An 18,868-nucleotide genomic window follows, 5' to 3' on the forward strand; every position below is an offset into this window, starting at 1 on the left:
GTCCAATTACATCAAAGTACCACCTTGAAGGCCAATGAGAAAATTACAATGATTTTGTAGACCAATCACAAAATAGGTTAGGTAGAAGCCTTGAGTAGACTCCACAAGCACACTTGCCTTGTTTTGATTGGATTTTCCTAGACACATGTAATTAATCTTTTGGATTGGTCATGCATTTTGAGGAGTTAAGATGAGGCTATGCATAGTTGAGGATGTGTTGTACAAGTGTCCTAATTATGTGGTTAAGCATGCATGCAAAAATATGAAGATGGTTAACAGTTATTTGACATTTATTGAAGACAATGTTCAGACAAAGTTCTTGAGAAGCAGTTACTGTTGTTTTGATTATATCTTTGTTACAGAGATAGAATTTGGTTAAGCACAATTGTATAGAGATAGAAGACGCGACAAAGATGTAGTAGTCAGACACGCACATCTCGATGTTGCATGTGTGAAGGATTGTAATGAAATTGTGAAAAGATTTAATGTCACATGTACTATATTATCTTAATGTGGTCCTATATTAATTGTAAATTGAGAAAGCCTCAAGGCCGACTCAATAATTAGCCTTAGGACTTGGTATAAAGGAAAGCAATTTTCCTTGTGGAATATGTGTATTAAAGAGTGATTAAGTGATGAAATTTGTGTAATGCGAGTATGCAAACTTGGATGTGAGATCCAATGAACTTGATATAGAATATCTTGAGATTAGAGAAGCATTTGGTGCAGCTAAGGCATGACGAGCTAATACAGAGATTGTATTTGGAAAAGAGGTTGCTGTGGACAATTTTTTATTTATATTATTCTACAAAGGATAGTACTGAGGCCAGTTAGACAATGAGTTTGATGGTCTTTCCCTTGAATCTATTTGGACAGTGGATCCTTTTGCCTTCCACAACTCCTAACAGCGTTGGAATCTCCTCATAGGGATTCAAAGTCTCCTAATAGGGACTGATATGTACTAAATGTATTTCATTGACTCCTAACAGGGTCCATCCTCTTGCAAGGAATTTATATATTAGTAAATCATTTTGTGGGTACCATCCCCTCTGGGGTTTTCCCTATGATCAAGGGTTTCCCTAGTTAACAAATTTGGCATTATTGTGTATGGTGATCTTACTATGGTTGTTGCACTTTTTGGTTACTTGTTTCAAATTTAATAAGGTTGATAAAAGTTGTTTTAATTGGATAACTGATTCATCCCCCTCTCTCAGTTATCTTGGTGGACTTTACTTTCTAAAAATTGGTATTAGAGCATCAAGTCCTTGAAGGAAAAGCTTAACAGCTTAAGGAGATCTATGGTGAGTCATTTCAGAAAAGAAAGTTCAAAGTTTGATGGAGTTAACTATGATAGTTGGAAAGAGAAGATGAAGACAAATCTGCTATGCATGGGTCCAAGATATTGGTTGATCAACAAGAATGAGAAGGAAATAGTTGATGAAGACAAGCTTGAATCTTGTACAAAAGGTTAAAGAGATCTGTTTATTTGTAATATGCTTACTAGGGAAGCATTTTTGAAATTCTTCTTGAAAATGAGTACAATCAGGTAAAATCTCTAAATTTGGCACATAAAATTTGGAAAGCCTTAGAATCTATTTTTGAAGGTGGTAGGCATGCTAGAAAGGTTAGATTGAAGAATTGGATTTATTTATTTCAAGAAGCTAAAATGATGGAAGATGAATCTATAAGAAGTTATTTCGGTAGAATATCAAAGATTTTTGTAGGAATTAAGGCTCGTGATGGTAGAAGGATGAAGATGAAATTCTATGGAAGATCTTGAAAACATCAACACCTCCATATAAGAAGATAGTGCAGATGATTGAACAAGTTATACCTTTCATAGATAAGTTTACAAGAGAAACTCTTCTTGGAAGATTGGAATCAGAGAAGATAAGTTTGAGACAAAGGGGAGATTTTCCTAGAGTTGAGACTCCCTTCAGTGTATTGAGTGTTCGACCTGCATTGAAAAGAAGTGCAAATAGTAATGGAGATTATGCTAGCGACAGTAGAGGAAGATTTGAAGAAGACAGGAAGACTGAAGAAAGAAGTGCCTTGCTTGTGAAAAGAGAACCTGAAAGTAAGACAATCTTTAAATGTTGGACTTGTAATGAATACGGTCATTATGCTTCTAAGTGCCCTAAAAGAGTAAAGAAGTATTGAAGGAATTTCAAACCTAGGAAGCCTAGAGAATGTCTTTATGCAAATGATGAAGAACTAGAAGCTAGTGTGGAATTTTTTTGAGTGAAATTGTTAAAATAGGATTTGTTCCAATGAAGGAAGAACGTCCTGAAAGAGAGGAAGTTAGAGAAGAAAAAGCATTAGAATCACAAGTTGAAAGGAAGAAATTTAATTAGATTATAGATAGTGGTTGTTCTCATTGTATGATTGAAGATATGAACAAGCTCATTGAATTCAATTGTTGTGATTGAGGAATTGTTAGAGTTGGAAACAATGTGGCCTATTATATAAAAGGAATAGGATCTATTACTTTTGATGTGAAAACTAACACTGATGATGTTTATTTTTTTGATGGTCTGAAACATAATCTTTTGAGTGTTGGAAAGTTAGTTGACAAGGGATATTAGTTGCAATTCATAGAGAAGACATGTATTATCAAGGATAAAGATGGTAAGATGATTGGTACTGACACAAGAATAAGAGGTAATGTTTTTCAATTGAATCCTACTGAGATGACATGTTTAGTTGCTAAAGTTGATAACTACTGGTTATGGAACAAGAGGCTTTGTCACATAAACTTTTTTGATATTGTGAAAGATGAAACATCGTCGAACAAATTCTCCTTGAGAGAAAATTTCCCTTCCTCCTATAACAACCAAAAATCAAATTCTTGTGATCTTGAATCTAAGATATCTGAGGACACTTCACAAACACCCAAGAAAGCTAGAAATATCTTTGAAGAAAAACCTTGGGATCCTAAACCAAAGCGTAATTTCACCCCTTTGGGAAGATCTTATGAATCAACTTTGGAAGAACTTCTTCAAAAGAAACTCATTGTGTTACCTAAGGTCACTTGGGTGGGAGTTTCCTTTATGAGTAACTATTGTGCTTATCATAGACATAATCTACATAAAACTTCACATTGTAAGGAGCTAAAAAACAAGATCCAAGATCTCTTTGACAATGACATAATTCAAAAATCTAAGCTCTCATCTACTATAGATTATACTCTCAAGAAGGATCAACATCATGAAACCATGTCTGGTAATGGTTCAAACATAACTTCTACTTTTTCCAACATACCTCCACCAAACAAAGCACCTAATTCTTTTGCTATTGACTATGTGTACCCTCAAGGGCTGCCTCTAAAAGAAACCCAAGCTAATCTTGACTTGGCTGCAAACCTCTTCCATATTACTAAGACTACATATCTTCAACCTTCATGCAATTTTATGCCAACTACACTGACTCCAACTATCCCTTCACTATCTCATCAAGAGCCTACCATGGAAACTCCACATCCTACCTTGTCCTTAGAAGTGGATCCATGTCAAGAGGATTTAAAAAAATCTAAAGATCAAGATCAAGTACCCTCTCATATCCATCAAGATTTCATCCCTCCATCTCAAGAGCCACATAGTCCTCCATCTCCCATGTCATGCACCTCTACTAAGCAAGATCAAGATATTCCTTCCACCACCCTTAAGGAGACTATTAAAGACCAAGAGAATGATACTTTTCGTATACTACCTAAAATTCCTTTTGAAGATAAAAGTGTTCTCTCACCATCTTGTTCTACCTCACTACATTCACTTCCAAACTATGCTCAAGCTTTAAATACTCTTGTCAAAGGTATTCCTCCTATAATAGTTACTCATAAATCTATTGATGGCATTGGTCGTGTTGCTCACTCTAAAGGTGATGATATCCCTATTCATGGTTTGTTCATATTTTCGAAATCTATCCTTGGTCCCTATCTATCTAAGCTAGAACCTTCAAACCTTCCATCCATATTGGGACCTTATGTTCCTCTATCTCCTACTTCCACTCTTAGCCCATTACACGTTCCTCCTACCTTACCCCAAGATCAACAAAGATACACATACTTTAACTCTTCACATTCACCTTTCCATCTAAACCAATCATATTGGCCTCATTCATCCACAAGTCCCAAGTCCTTCAGAAGCAATTTGGATGATCAACTCAAACACAAGTGCATGAATCCATTCTCAAAATTTCACACTGTCTCCTCTAATTGACATGTGAATGTCAAGAAGGAAAATAAATAAAAGAGACTGCAAATATCCACTATTTAAAGAGCTCAACAAAAGAAAGTATAGGTTCTTAAATCTATTATTAAAGAAATGTGTTCCAAAGCATCTAATGAAAAATCAAAAGCTATATGGATTCCCCAGTCTCTTTTGAAGGACTTGAATATTGAAAAAAATCAAAGTTGACATGTAAGCTTCTCAAAGGCTTCCACTCCATCTTCTTCACACCATCTTACTAAAAAGGTTCCAAAACCTTATACTTCACCTTCCTCCAAAATTATTCCACCACCTTATACATCTAAACCTCATACTATTTCATCCATATTTCCTCCATCATTCCACTACCCTTGAAGGTGTGTGTCAATGTTGATCTTGCCCACTTTGTCTTCTCCCCTTGTGCATCCCTTTCAATACCCTATCCACTCCACGTTTTATCCTTCGATCCCATTTATCTCATCCATAGCCTAAAACCTAGTAAAATGCATAATTCTTCCATCCATGACATCCTATCATGATCTTTCTTATCCTTCATATGTCCTCATTCCCAAGTTCATTTACTCATAACCTCCATAACAAATTGTTCTATCCTATTCAGTTAACCCTTTTGTCTTTATCAACAAAAGAAAGAAGAAAATGCAGTTCTTAGCAATCTCTTGACATGGTCATTTTTTTTGGATTACTTACATAATACCCTTCATTACACCATGAGCTTATATTATTATATCTTTTTCTCAAGCTTGGGTAATCTTGTAAAAATTTTCCTTGATGGTAACATCAACCGCTCCATACTCCTTTCCTATCCATCTCCACTTATCCACCAGCTTGCTACTACATCTTGTCCTACACCTTGCTAGACACTAGAACAAAATCAAGGTAATCATTCTTGAGAGCTAGTAATCTCTAAAAAAGTTCTAAAATTTGAAAATATCCTAAAAATTTCTAAAAATTGTAAAAAGTTCTTGAAAAAAATCTATTATCTTGGTGAAAACCTAGCAGTAGGTGTGTTGGTAATAATAATAAAAATTGGAAAATTAAAAAATACAAAAATTTGGAAAATTGGAAAAAGTGTCATTCCTCTTACAGAAGATCTCTTAAGCTTCAATCACCAGTTGTTCTAACTATGTCTATTTACTATTGCTTACTTTTCTTTTCAGATTCTCCTCATAGAATCTCTTTTGTGGCAATCACCAGTCATCCTAGCTGGGTCTATCTACTATCGCTAGTGTCACTCTTTCCAAGATTCTCCTCATAGAATCTCTTTTACAATAGTCACCAGTTGTCCTAGCTGTGTCTACCTACTATTTCCAATGTCACTCTTGTCAAGATTATTATCATAGAATCTCTTTTGCAACAATCACCAGTAGTCCTCTCTACGTCTGCCCACTGTCGCTAGTGTCACTACTTTTCAAGATTCTCCTCATAAAATCTCTTTTGCAACAATCAACAATTGTTTCAGTTGTGTTTGCCTGTTGTTGCTCGAGTCACGTTTTGAGATTCCTTTATGGAAGATCTCTCTTGTGTCAGTCACTAGTCATTCTGGATGTGTCTATCTACTATCACTCAATCCTCTTTAGGTTCTTCACCTCAAAGATTCCTCTTTGACCTTAGTCACTAGTCATTCTGACTACATCTACCTACTGTTGTCACCCTATTGAAGAGATTTATTTCATCCATATTTTTAACATTGACACGTGACATCAATCCCATGACAAACATTGAACTGAAAATGACACACTTATTTGGATATGCTAAGCATTTTCTTGGTTTTCTTTATTTTTGCTTTATCATGTCTCCTCGAGCAACTCGATGATGTCATTTCTAACTAAAGAAGTAATGATTGGGGGCATGATCTTTTCTTTGCTTTCTATCCATGGTTTAGTTCTAATTAGTTGACATATTCCTATAAGAGGGGTGTCCACTATAAGAGCCTTCATCTCGTATTGGATGGTCGGGTCTACCTTGACTCCTTTTATACGAATACGTCAATAATGTTGGTTCTTCTCCTTGTTTTTTGGATTGAACTCTTTATGCTATAGTAAATATTGATACTTGTCCTACTAAGTGAACATATGGGCCACTGTGAGTATATCTAGCATGCTTTTGTCTTAGGTTACAAATGCAAGGGTTGTTGGAGATAAAAAACTTATTGATTACTTAGCATAAGAAGGATCTCTCATGTGCCTGGTGTGTCTACATGCAAGCAACATTCTAGTCATCCTAGTGTTTATGCTTTGATGCTTATGTTAACTTGCTACATCAAAAGGGATAAATGTTTTGGTCATTCTGGCTTCTTGTGTCTTGAATGCTTACATTTAATTTTGACAAAACTAGAATAGATTTCCTATTCATATTCTTGTGATTGCAATGTCAGTGAGAATTGTATGACATCTATGGTTTTTGGCTATATGCTCAAAAATGATATAATTGTTGAGACTTGGTAACCATAGCTAGGGTTGCATCTAGTTTAGAGTTGCATATCTCATAGTATTGCATTACTTGGTTCGAAATATGATTCAATTGAAAATCTACTTTCATCTTCTATAATGAGTGGTTGGTGGCTTGTACAAAGCATCATGTTCTCAACAACTGCACAAATGATTGATTAATCACCCTCTAGGCTACTTTGGCTTCTTTGAACCCATTTCTTCAGGATTGAATTCAAAATCTGAGACACTTAAGTGGCTAAAAGAAAACACGTTTTAAAATTTTGGGACCAACATGATTGAACGGTTGTGCAGTCCACATTTTTCTGATACTTTTTTATTCTTGGAATCTTTTCAACTCAAAATTCTTCATGTTTTCAAATTTTATTTTGGAAAAAGTCAACTCTGGTCAACTTTTGGTCAAGCTTGGTCTTCTAGACCTTAAAATCATGTTGAATTGACTCTGAATTTTCTTCTAATCATTATGATCTCTTCTTTTCTTTATCTCTCAACATACTCCTTACATCATATTTTTGGTGTGTCATCTTTCAATTTTTCTCCTGAGGGGGTAGGATGATTACATCATTGAACTTGAATTCCAAATCAATCAGCTCGGGGCATCTTGTTCCCATCTTATGTCCTCACCATTTGAGGCATCTCATCACTAGGGGAATCTTGTTTCCTCTATCTGACATCTTTGTCATCTATTTCATCTTGTCATCAGTTGATCATACTTTATAGCAGTTATTATTAGAGTTTGATGGATATGTATAGGGAGAATCTAAACCTCGACTCCTGAGGATCAAGCCTCGTTCTAGGGATGATTCTATGACTCATAATTTGATCTCGCTATCTTTTATCAATCTTAAGTATCTAGGTGTGCTATCTGGATCCTTAAATATTAAGCTCTGTTCTGGAGATGATCTTTTAAATTCTTATCAAACCTTAGGTATCTAGGTGTTCTATTTGGATCCTTAAAGGTTAAGCTTTATTCTAGAGATAATCTTTTAAATGCTATCAATTTAAGGTATCTAGCTATTCTATCTAGATCCTTAAAGGTTAAGCTCTATTCTAGAGATGATCTTTTAAATGCTATCAATCTCGGGTATCTAGATTGTTTTTCTAGATCCTTAAAGGTTAAACTTCATTCTAAAGGAAATCTTTAAAATCCTTATCAATTTAGGTATCTAGGTGCTCTACTTGGGTTCCTTGGGATTAAGCTCTGCTCTGGAGATGGTCCTTAAAAGCTTATCAATTGGTCTCTGTATCATTAACTTTGGAACCAATCTCATTTCTTGATCCTTGCATCATACTTTCTAATTTTTTTTGAATTGAATGTCATGCTCGCACATTCATTCAAAGAGGGGCAAAATGTAAAACCCCAAAATTGGCTCATTGCCATGATTACCAATTCTGGTCTATTTCAATCAATCCTAAGTCCTCTGTCACTAGGCAATTCTTATTCTACTACTCGCTACTTGATTTAATTGTCAAATGCAGAAAACCCTAAATCTGCATTTATTATACTCTTTATTTTATTCCTAAAGTATTAACTCATATTAGACACATTAAACCTATTGATTAAGATTTGATTTAATTTGAAGTATTTATACTTTAATTAAAATAAATTATATCCTAAGGCTAATCTACTAAGGAATTAAAATATTTAATTTAATAATTATGCCTAATTTATTTAATTGAACTAGAATATTCAATTAAATGAAAAAGGCATTTATGAGGTCATGTCTTACTTATTAAATTAAATAATATCTACAAAATCTTCTCTTCAATTTGAAAAGGGAAACTCTTTAGTTAACAAAAATTAGAAAAGGAATGAAATCCATTAATTCCTTATTTCACTCATGGAAAGCTCAGTTAACTCCCCTTTCTTAAGGAAGTTTCCATTCTAACTGAATCTCCTCTTGATCTAAACCATTCATCTGAATTGATCTCAACCGTTGATGGATTAATTGAATTCTATTTAAGAGACTCTTAATTCCTCATTACAGAGGTTGGATTTTGATGATATTGAATTGCTGTCGAATTGCAGACTCAATCTTGTCATAGCTTTTTCATTGTTTTAGCTTTAACATCATTTAGCTTTAATATGCATACATATAGTCTAGCTTATTTTATATGTTCTTAGATTAAATGCCTATTTCATTTTAGATTACTTGCACACTCATATAGACTTAATTGCATTTAAATCCTTCATTCTAGAATAGTCTGGTTGCCTACACCTCAAATCTGAGAGCATAAACAAGCAAAAACCTTCTAGATAGAAGGCAACAGGTCAACTTGCAGGACTCCTATTGGGTGAACAATCTCATGCTCATTCTAGGATGAATCTATATACAAGGACTATGTTGAAGTGTGTGTGTGTGAACTCTGAGGCCACATTCCACATATACAATGTATAGGTGTGTTTTTCCTTCCTATTGTGGTTTTGCTTGTATATAGTCTTGTTTGTTTCTTTTTGATATGTGGTGTTTTGTTGTTCTACCTTTTGATTTCCAAAATGTTGTCAAATGTATGGTCTTCTCTCCCAGTGATTATAGACTCTTGCATGGACATAAATTATTCATCATCCCCAAATAGAGCCACTATTGGTAGTATTTTTTGCAAATTCAGGAAATCCTTGTATTGGAAAAAAAAAATTATGTGTGCTTGTTTTGAACTAGGGTTTTTCTATGCCTATCCAAGTGAAAGTTTCCCTAAAGTGAAAACCCTAGAACAATGTGTGGAATCCCTTAAATTTTTATATCTTGAAGTTAATTTTTTAGTAACTTAAGTGCATCATGAAGTGAGATCCTTTTTTCCTAAGAGTTTATAACATTAACTCGTAACCCATGAAAATAAATTCTAATTAATATATGTTTAAGAAAGGGTTGTCACACCATGTAGTTGGCACCTTTTTAGTTCCCTAGCTAGTCACAACTTTTCATTAAGTCATCTACATGTTGTCCACATTCTTTTCAATATTAAAACCTTAGTGCACAACCAATCTACCTTTGTATGTTTGCAAGAAAGGTGGGGATACAATCCAAAACGTAGTGCATCTTCATGAGGCCTCATAGAGATCATTACAAAAAAGTTAGATGTAAAGACATGTCTGATGGTGGGCCAAAGCTTTCAAATCTCATTACATTTCTAGTTGAGATATCAACAACTCTCACATGTTCTTGTGAAGTCTGTCATTTGTCTTGTGAAAATGTGAGATTCAAACACATAGGTTCTTCTCTCAGGAGCATAGAATTTTCAAAGAGGCTTATGAGGCATTGTTTCTTGGTTCCCATTTCCTGAGAAATGGGTCCAAGGTGATGATAAGGATGGTCATTGTGGGTCAAGTAACATGGTAGGTATTTGATGCAAAATAAAAAGACAATCAACAATGGAAATTCAAATCTATTACACTAACAAAAGAAAAAGGTTTTTTCCATTTGCAACTAAGGTTATTTCCCAAATATTAACAGTTCTAATGTCACTTTGAAGGAGTTAAAGGCTATCATTTTACAACGTATTGTCAACCAGTAAGCTTAAGATCCAAAATTGTGATGACTAAGATCATCTATAGTACGAGAATTCAAAGGAAAGTTTAGAGTTATTTTTCTCAATGAATCAAATATTAAGAAATCAAATAGACCTCCAACAAGCATGTATTATAGAGAGTACTTAACAACCTTAGCTACTTGGTCCTTCTCATTATTTACTTCTGGGAAGTAGATTGTTAATGATACTGGAATCAGGGAAAACATAGTCCTTCAGAGAGTGGAAGGTGCCAATATCTCTAAATCAACTAGAGATCTAAAAGAACATGTTTCCTATATTGTATAGATACAACAAGCTTTTAAGATAATTGTGTATTGTGTCATTTACACCAACAATTTCCATATCCCACTCCAATAGATTCCACCCAAGGAAGGAAAATATGTTAATGCTTTGATGAAAGAGGTGATTGACCTATAGTTAAAAATTGAAAATAACAAAAGTAGTTTTGGTTTTGATAAGGACATTATTATTCAAACCACATTAATGCACTTGCATGATAAAATTAACTCTACAATATTTAGACTCCACCAAGTGTGTGAACTTTTATATTTGGCCATCAACAAATTGGAGGATGATAGAACTTAGGTAAACCCAACTTATCAGAAGTGGGTTGGAAAAATTATGAAGATGAAGCAAATTGAACTATGTGTGAGAGTGAACCCTAAGGCTTCTTTCAATGCCATGCTCAAAGTTAAAATTTTGAAATCACTCAAGAAAATTTTAGTTTTGCCTAATTATATTGAAAATAAGATGATGGAGCTAAAAGAAAATTTAGAGTATTTTTGGGACACATTATTACCAACAATTTTGAAAGAGGAGAAAAGTGTGAAGGAATTTACTAAATGGAAAAATGAGGCTATTACCAAGGTAAGTGACATGGTAAAATCAATAGCCCAAGATATGAATATGATACTTTTTCAAGTGTGTATTTCAAAAATTTAAATTCTTGGGTATGTATGAAAAATTTAAGAAAGAATTCACACAAGCCACAGTAAAATTCAACCCATACAGACAGGTGGCAGATCAGATCCTTGAGCATAAATGACCAATAAATGATAAATTTGATGAATGGGTAAAATGGTGGATTCTAGCTGATGATTATAACAATGAGGGACCACTAGAACAATAATAATTTGAAGGAATATTCCCTTTTGATGGTGACAGGAGGTTTAGAGGAGAAAGTAAAGAGTCACATGAGCCAAGGAGCATCACATCACGCTGGTGAAGGATTAACTACATGTGTTATTCTTAAGTGAGTCACATATTCTATTGCAATTGGAATATTTTTCCAAATAAGGAGTTGACATGTGTCTATTCCCTCCAAGTCTAAATCTTGTTACAACTCACATCAAGATCCAATAGGTAGTTCAGGAAATTTTCAAGCAATGCAATGTTTGATTTCTCCTCTATATTAGTATATCTCATTTCCATCCATGGAAGTTTTTGGAAGGGTTTGACTACCTAGTAAATACATTCTATTTGAGCCCCTATGTACAAAATGTTTGCCTAACTCACCTTAAATAAAGGTAACCAAGATTTTATTTGAATGAATGGTGAATTCAACATGAGGTTAGTTAGGGAGTTAGAAGGGTGACCCAATATGAGATTATTCCAAAACTCTATCAATTTTTTGCTAGGGTTCTATGTTCTTTACATCCAATTCAAACAATTCACCTACCTGAGGATAGGGAGCTTTGAGAAAGAACCCTCATAGCTTCCCATACACCATTTGAACCTCCTAGTATTTTTAGAAATGTGCCAACATATGGCTATGGTAAATGTCAAATATTGAAGCATGAGGAAGAAGGGTTTCACCTTTCCTATTTCTATGTCCTACTCATGAAAAACTCCAAATATTGTCAAAAGTGTAGAAAATTTTACGGAGAGTTATCAGTTGTTGACTCTTCCTGAAAGAACTCAATTTCAAATATGGGTTTTGTATGATAAAATTTGTGTGGATCCAAAAATTGCATTCACAAAACCACATTGGAGGATTTTTGGGTGGATTGCATAGATGGGATAAAATTATTTAAAAGGGATTTTACCAAACTAACCTTGTCACAAATATAGTCATTTGGGATCTATTTGTACATCCCTATTGGAACATAAGAAGGAAATATTATCATTGATCCTAAATTTCACAAAATGATAAAAGTGTCCCTAAGGTAGATTAGAATAGATTGTAAAAAAGGATCTGCAGAGTGGTGGGGATGAAGAGCAACCTAATAAGGATCAAGTTAAGGTCAAACACACATGTGAACTAGATGAAGAAAGTACCCTTGCAAAGTATAAATAAATTAAAGAGGATCCCAATGTTGTGTATTAGTAGATCATGAAAGAGACTTGCAAAACATCAATAATGGAAATACCTTCCTTCCCTATTCTCACTACCTTTGTAACCCTTTCACCTCCATCCATTGGGTCAATAGACGTATGTGATACCAATCATGTTGGATCTAACCTCACTTCCCTTATTTGGTTGATGCAAGAAGTGGAGAAGAAAAGAAGGAAATAATCCAAATGCTAATGAGGTTGACACTATTGCCTTACTCTTTCAAAGTGATAGGAAGTCAAAGAGGGCTAAGAGGGTGTCTAGAATTTTTGTTGACTCTAGTACTAGGAACAACATCTTGGAGATAATTGACCATGTTAGGGATGTAGACATGGAAAATATCACAAAGGTTGATTACACTATCTATTATGTAGATATGAGACCCTCCAACCTAGAGAGTGAGGCCTATAATGCAAATTTATGTATCAAGGCCCTAACCAAAGAGCCCAAGAACTAAATAAAGAAGAATCATTTGTTGTCAGAATATTTGGCATAGGTTTTACCTTAATAGAAATTTGTGACTTCTATCATCCTCTCTATCAAGGGAGAAGATTCTAGCTCTACCCAAGTGCTTCATAAAGTAGATTTTTTTTAATCAATTCAAAGATGACATCAACAAAGTGCCAATATTAGCCAAGTGTGTTGAAGAAATTATGGATCAAGGTATGGAATACCTAATCATGCTCAAGATCTTGTACATTAGTATCACTAATCAAAGGAAATCTTTGTTCTAAGAACTAAAAATGACAAGAGATGAATGGAGTACTTTATATGATCTGGTGAAAACTATGGAGAGCATAATAAAGTTGAAACCTATAGTGTAATGTCTACCCCTATTTTAGTTTTATCTTTTTTGTAGGCTTCCAGTAATAAGCGTAAGTCTAGGGGGAGTCGATGTAATGCCTTGTTAGAAATAAGAATTACTAAGAGGGGGGGTGAATCACTAATCTACAAACTTTAGTTGCCAACACAATATTGTTTATTACTTTAAACCATACATAACAAATTAAATAAGTAATGTTGAATAGTAATAGTAACCATGCACAAAGATAACTCATAAAACCATATTTTGTTAACTAGGGAAACCCTAGCCAAGGGAAAACCCCGATGGGGATGATACCCACTAGATAATATACTGATATATAAGATCCTTGTTAGAGGATGGACTGTGTTAGGATTCAATGAGAAAATTTAGTATAGAGAGTCCCTATTAGGAGATTCCAACCATATTAGAAGTTGTGCTAACCCTATTAGGATTTGTAGTACAATAGATGTAAGATGAGCCCACTGCCTAGACATGCAGATCCAATTACAAGAAGAGCTCACTACCTAAACAAGTAATTAGACTTTTGGTAAATACATACTATAACTTCTTTCTTGACTGATATCTAATCTTCAACTCAATCTTGGATCACAAAAATAGCTTCTCAAACTTTGCATATATCACTTTCACAAAAATTCGCATACAATTGCCTAATACAACATATCACAACTGTTACATTTGAATTTGCAAGATGTCCTTTGCATAAACACTATTTCTTTTCACAAATTTTTTCTAGGTCACCTAAGACCACAATATACTTTTCCAACCTAGAGTAAACATCTAGGATGTCAGCCCTACTTGGTCAAGTAATTATTTTGTAAACAAAATAATTCATTTCCTTTAATTCTGTTGCCCTGTTTCACTGGTAAAACATGAATATTTTTTTTGTACTGATGTCTGAGGTTATACACATCATCATCAACATATATATGATCTCCATCTAACTTCCCTAGTCATAATATGATGTTAGCAACAACTTGCATACAAAACAACACACTATTGTAAACCAAATTCATACTTAGACAATCTTTTGAGTACCAAAAGTTGAGTATCTTTATTTTTGAGGTTCCTTGTAACCATGTACATCATGTGTTGCCATAAATGCCAAAAATTACATATCTTCATTAGTCAATTGTCAACATACCTACCCCTAGTTGACTTTTCTTGTTGTATTGTTAGATTCTTTTGGGCATATTTTTTGATTGTGTTTTATGACTATTAGTACTTGGTTACTAGATTAGATTAAATGTATTTCATACTTAGTTTATATATGTGATGATTTACTAAGTTATTTCAATTATTTCAAGATTATTTCGATGATGATATATATGTTCATTTAATCACTTTCAGTTATTTCATGATGTTAGTTAGAGGAATGATTTATATGCAATTCTATGGTTACTTACCCCATACTTGCATGTGTATGTGTACTTGTCTGTTTTACTTTATGATTGACATTTGTGATGTTGTTGAGGAAGGGAGTCGTAGTCACTTGCTAGTCAAGATCTATATGATGTACTACTCCACACCATTACCTATTTCGTTTAGAATATATGAGTATGTACATGCATGGATTTTATGCAGATTGTAGGTGCCAGGCATCAACTTCCCTAAATTTCAAAGAAAAGCATACCCTATCATAGTATTTCAATGGTATAACTAGGGATATAACATTTTTTCTAAAGAGGATCTTGTTGCTAGGGATGAGGAGAGGGCCATCTTGGATTGCATTCCTCGCCTATTCTCTACTAAGATGAATGGGGATCTCTTATGTCCTATTTTGCTACCTAAATTGGAGAAAGTGGTGTTTAACATGAAAAAAGGTAAGGCTCCTAGGCTAGATGGGTTCCTGATTGAGTTCTTTTAGGAGTTTTGGGAAATAATAAAGTTTGATCTCCTTGAAGTGGTTTAGGAATCTCATAGGAATAAATAGATGCTCAAGTCCATGAATTCTACTTTTCTAGCTCTCATACCTAAGTAGGAGGGGGCTAATCAGTTAGCTCAATTTAGACCTACTGCTCTATGTATTGTTGTTTATAAGATCATCACCAAGTTGATTGCAGTGAGACTCAAGCCTCTCCTTGATTCTCTGATCTCTCCTGAGCATGGGGTTTTTTTTGAAGTAAGACAAATTTTGGATGGTGTTGTGATTGTAATGGAAGCTATTCACTCTATGGCTAACTCTAAGGAGAAGGCTATGTTTATGAAACTTGACATGGCTAAAGCTTATGATCAAGTGAGCTAGGAGTTCTTATAGAAAATTCTCTTGTTGTTTGGCTTTGCTGAGGAGTGGGTGAATTAGATTCTTAGTTGTGTGATGTTCTTTTCCTTCTCAGTTCTTATTAATGGGGAACCATTAGATCTGTTTAGTGCTTCTTGGGGACTTTGGCAAGGGGACCCTTTATCTCCTTATTTATTCATTATCATGGTGCAAGGACTTGGAAGATTTATTAAATCTCAAGTGGGACAGGTCTTATTCAAGGTTGGAGTTGGAACAATTCTCTTCCTTGCTACTCTCACCTTCAGTTTATTGATGATACTATGCTGATAGGCATGGCCAAAGTTAGAAAGGCTATGAACTTTAGGAGAGCCTTAGACATCTATTTGAAGGCTTCAAGTTAGTGTATTAATGATGACAAATCCTCCATTTATTTCTTCAATACCCCTCAGCTTATCCAAATTAGGATTGCTAAGATCCTTAGATTTTAGATCAATTATCTTAACCTGATATACCTTGAGATCCCTTTGACTTTGGGATCTCAATGTAGAGAGTAATGGTAAGGGATTTTAGATAAGTTTCAGAGTAAGGTTAGTCATTGGACTTATAGGTGGCTATCTTCTGCTAGGAGAGTGGTTCTTCTAAAGACTATGGTGCAGTCTCTCCCCATTTATAGGCGTTGTGTGCATATTCCCCCTTCCACCTTTGTAAGGGATTTTGATGCTCTATCTCAACAAGTCCTTTGGTCTAGTAGCCTCCTCTCCTCAAGGTGGAGTTTAGTTAAGTGGGAGTGTGTTTGTAGGCCAAAGCATGATGGGGGCCTTAGTCTTAGGTCTATAGTGCTTGTTGTCACAGACTTGGCTACTAAGTTGTACTAGAGGTGGTGCAACGATCAGCAACAAGACTGGGCCAAGATTCTTACCCACAAGTATTTTCCTAGTGTCGATAACCTTAATTTGTTGTGACTCACTATATTGGGTATAGGCTCTTGTGTTTGGAATACCCTTAAGAAGGGCACTCAGTTGATTAAGGAGGGTATCTTATGGATTTTTAATAGAAGCTTAGATGCTTTGTTTTGGTAGGACTCTTGGAATGGCCACCCTCCCATTCTCTCTAGCTTTCCCCAGATTTAGCCTCTTTGCCATAATTTTACTGATGTTGGGTGGTTTAAGGTGGAGTATTTTAAGACTGTCAAGTGCTTGAGTCAGGTGGAGGTGACTTGCTAGAAGGATCCTCAGGAGTGGCCTGTGGGTGACTTTGATGTGGATCCTGCTCTTCTTTCTAATTCTTTGGAGAATAGGTTTTGTAGCTCCCTTAATGTGAGGGATGTTTTGGCTTGGAGTCCTAGCCCAGAAGGTAAATTTATTGTGGCTCAAGGCTATGCTATACCTGATAGGAACTTACATAGTGTAGCTGAAGTGCACTGGTGGAAGAAGGTTTGGAATAACATTTCCTAGCCCAAATGTTTTTTTTTTTTATGTTTTTTGGCTCAGAAGAAATGCCTCACTTGGGAGAATCTTTGCAAATGAGGTTTTCATGAACCTTCTGTGTGCTTCCACAATGAAGAGTGTATCTCTCACTTATTTTTTCTTTGCCCATTTTTGAGAGAGATATGGCACAGATGGTGGGAGGCTTGGAGTCATGATTTTATTCATGCTACATCTCTAATTGATTTTTTTGAAAGCTTGGTCAGACCTCTAGCAAAGACTTCTTTCTTGCAAATCACTTGGATGGTTGGGTCAATTTTCATTCTTTAAAACCTTTGGCTAGAGAGGAACTGCAAAAAAATTTCTAACTCCAAATTAGGAAGTTTTCAATTGTGGAAGATGATTCTTAGTAGGCTTCAAGACACTATTTTTGCAAAGTGTGATATGTCTGAAAGTATAAATCCTAGTGATCAAGCTATTGTGAGGAATTTAAACCTGGGTCATAATAGTTAGAGATTAACTCTTGGAAAAAGACCTCGTCATGGTAAGCAACATGTTTGTGGAGGGGTGGTGGACTCCTCCCCCAGCTAGGATCTTGAACATTAATACAGACGGTTCTTCTCAGGGGAACTCTAGTCATGTTGGTATTGGGGCTATAGGTAGAGGTAATGATGGTGGTGTGGTTTTTCTCTTCTCTATTTACAAGGATCAACACTCTACTAATCTGATGGAGGCCCTTGATATTAAGATTTTTGTTGAGAGACAATGCTCTTTAGGCTAGAAGAAGATCATCTGTGAGTCTAATTCTCGGATTGTTGTGGATATGCTGAATAACCAAATTTTTGAGGATGTTAGTTGGCAATTAGTCTCTTTGGCCAGACAAATTCTTAGTCTTTGTAGTTCCTTGGACTCTATCTCCTTTTGCCAAATTCCTCATGAATAGAATAGAGTGGCAGATTGTTTGGCGAAGTGGGATTTAGAGAATGTAGTTAGTTGGGATATTAGTGGTAGGAATGAGTTACCTTCTGAGTATCGTGGGATTATTGATTAGCTGTTATTGGAAGATAGGAATATGTAGTGTGGTATGGGCCTTTGGCCTTTGCTCTATAATTTGGATCTAATTGAATAAAATTTTACCCCTTTTTTCAAAAAAAATTGATAATAATAATTATTATTAATTTTGATAAGTATTGTTAAAAAATTTAATTAAATTATTTGAAAATTTGATTTATTACTTTATTATTTAAATATAATTCTAAAGTAAATTGAAAATCAAAGAAATTAATTGGGATAATTAATGTTTTCTCTTATAAACTTGGATGTGTTTATATGGTTCAAATATATGAAAATGATTGGTAATACTAGGGAAATTTTATTATTCGAAAACCTTAGTAATTATAATACTTTGAGAAAATGAAAACATGAACCTTGATTGAGATCGAAAACATTATGAACTATAATATTTGGAAACGAAAATGAAAACTTGAAAAATAATAGTGAAGATTAAACTTGTGTGTTTTCCAAAGCCTAATGAATTATGAAAAGTTACTATTGCATGCACTTTATGTGATGTGTGGTTTATTGATGATGGGTTTTAGGGTTAATTAAGTTTTGACCAAATCAGAATGTTTACTAGAGGCTTGGGGGTTTTGTTCTCAAATATTGTTTTGATTACGATCTTTTATCCTGACCATGGTGATGTGTCATTTGTGTGCTATGATGAGTTTGATCAGATGTTTTAATGTGCTTTCCAATTTCTTGTGTGGAATTGAGGTGAATGGTGTGACTTTCCTAATATAACCTTTAAGTCTTTGATTAGTTGTCCTTAATTTCTTCCCAATTGCTTGTACGGGACTAAGGTGATTAT

The 18,868-nt window shown here is 34.6% G+C and overlaps 1 protein-coding gene across 1 annotated transcript in view; it reads left to right on the top strand.

The window, feature by feature from the left end:
• Positions 1 to 1,815: 1,815 nt before the first annotated feature.
• Positions 1,816 to 18,868, top strand: part of LOC149536291 (uncharacterized) — a 39,656-nt gene continuing 22,603 nt past the window's right edge. Inside the window, exon 1 of the mRNA XM_089806257.1 lies at positions 1,816 to 2,077. Within this exon, the coding sequence (XP_089662383.1) occupies positions 1,816 to 2,077 (262 nt within the window). The remainder of the gene's footprint in view (positions 2,078 to 18,868) is intronic.

This window comes from Cupressus sempervirens, chromosome 10 (assembly GCF_028749045.1).
Source record: "Cupressus sempervirens isolate cs-2001-9-10 chromosome 10, ASM2874904v1, whole genome shotgun sequence".
In the NCBI taxonomy this organism is placed as follows: Eukaryota; Viridiplantae; Streptophyta; class Pinopsida; order Cupressales; family Cupressaceae; genus Cupressus; species Cupressus sempervirens.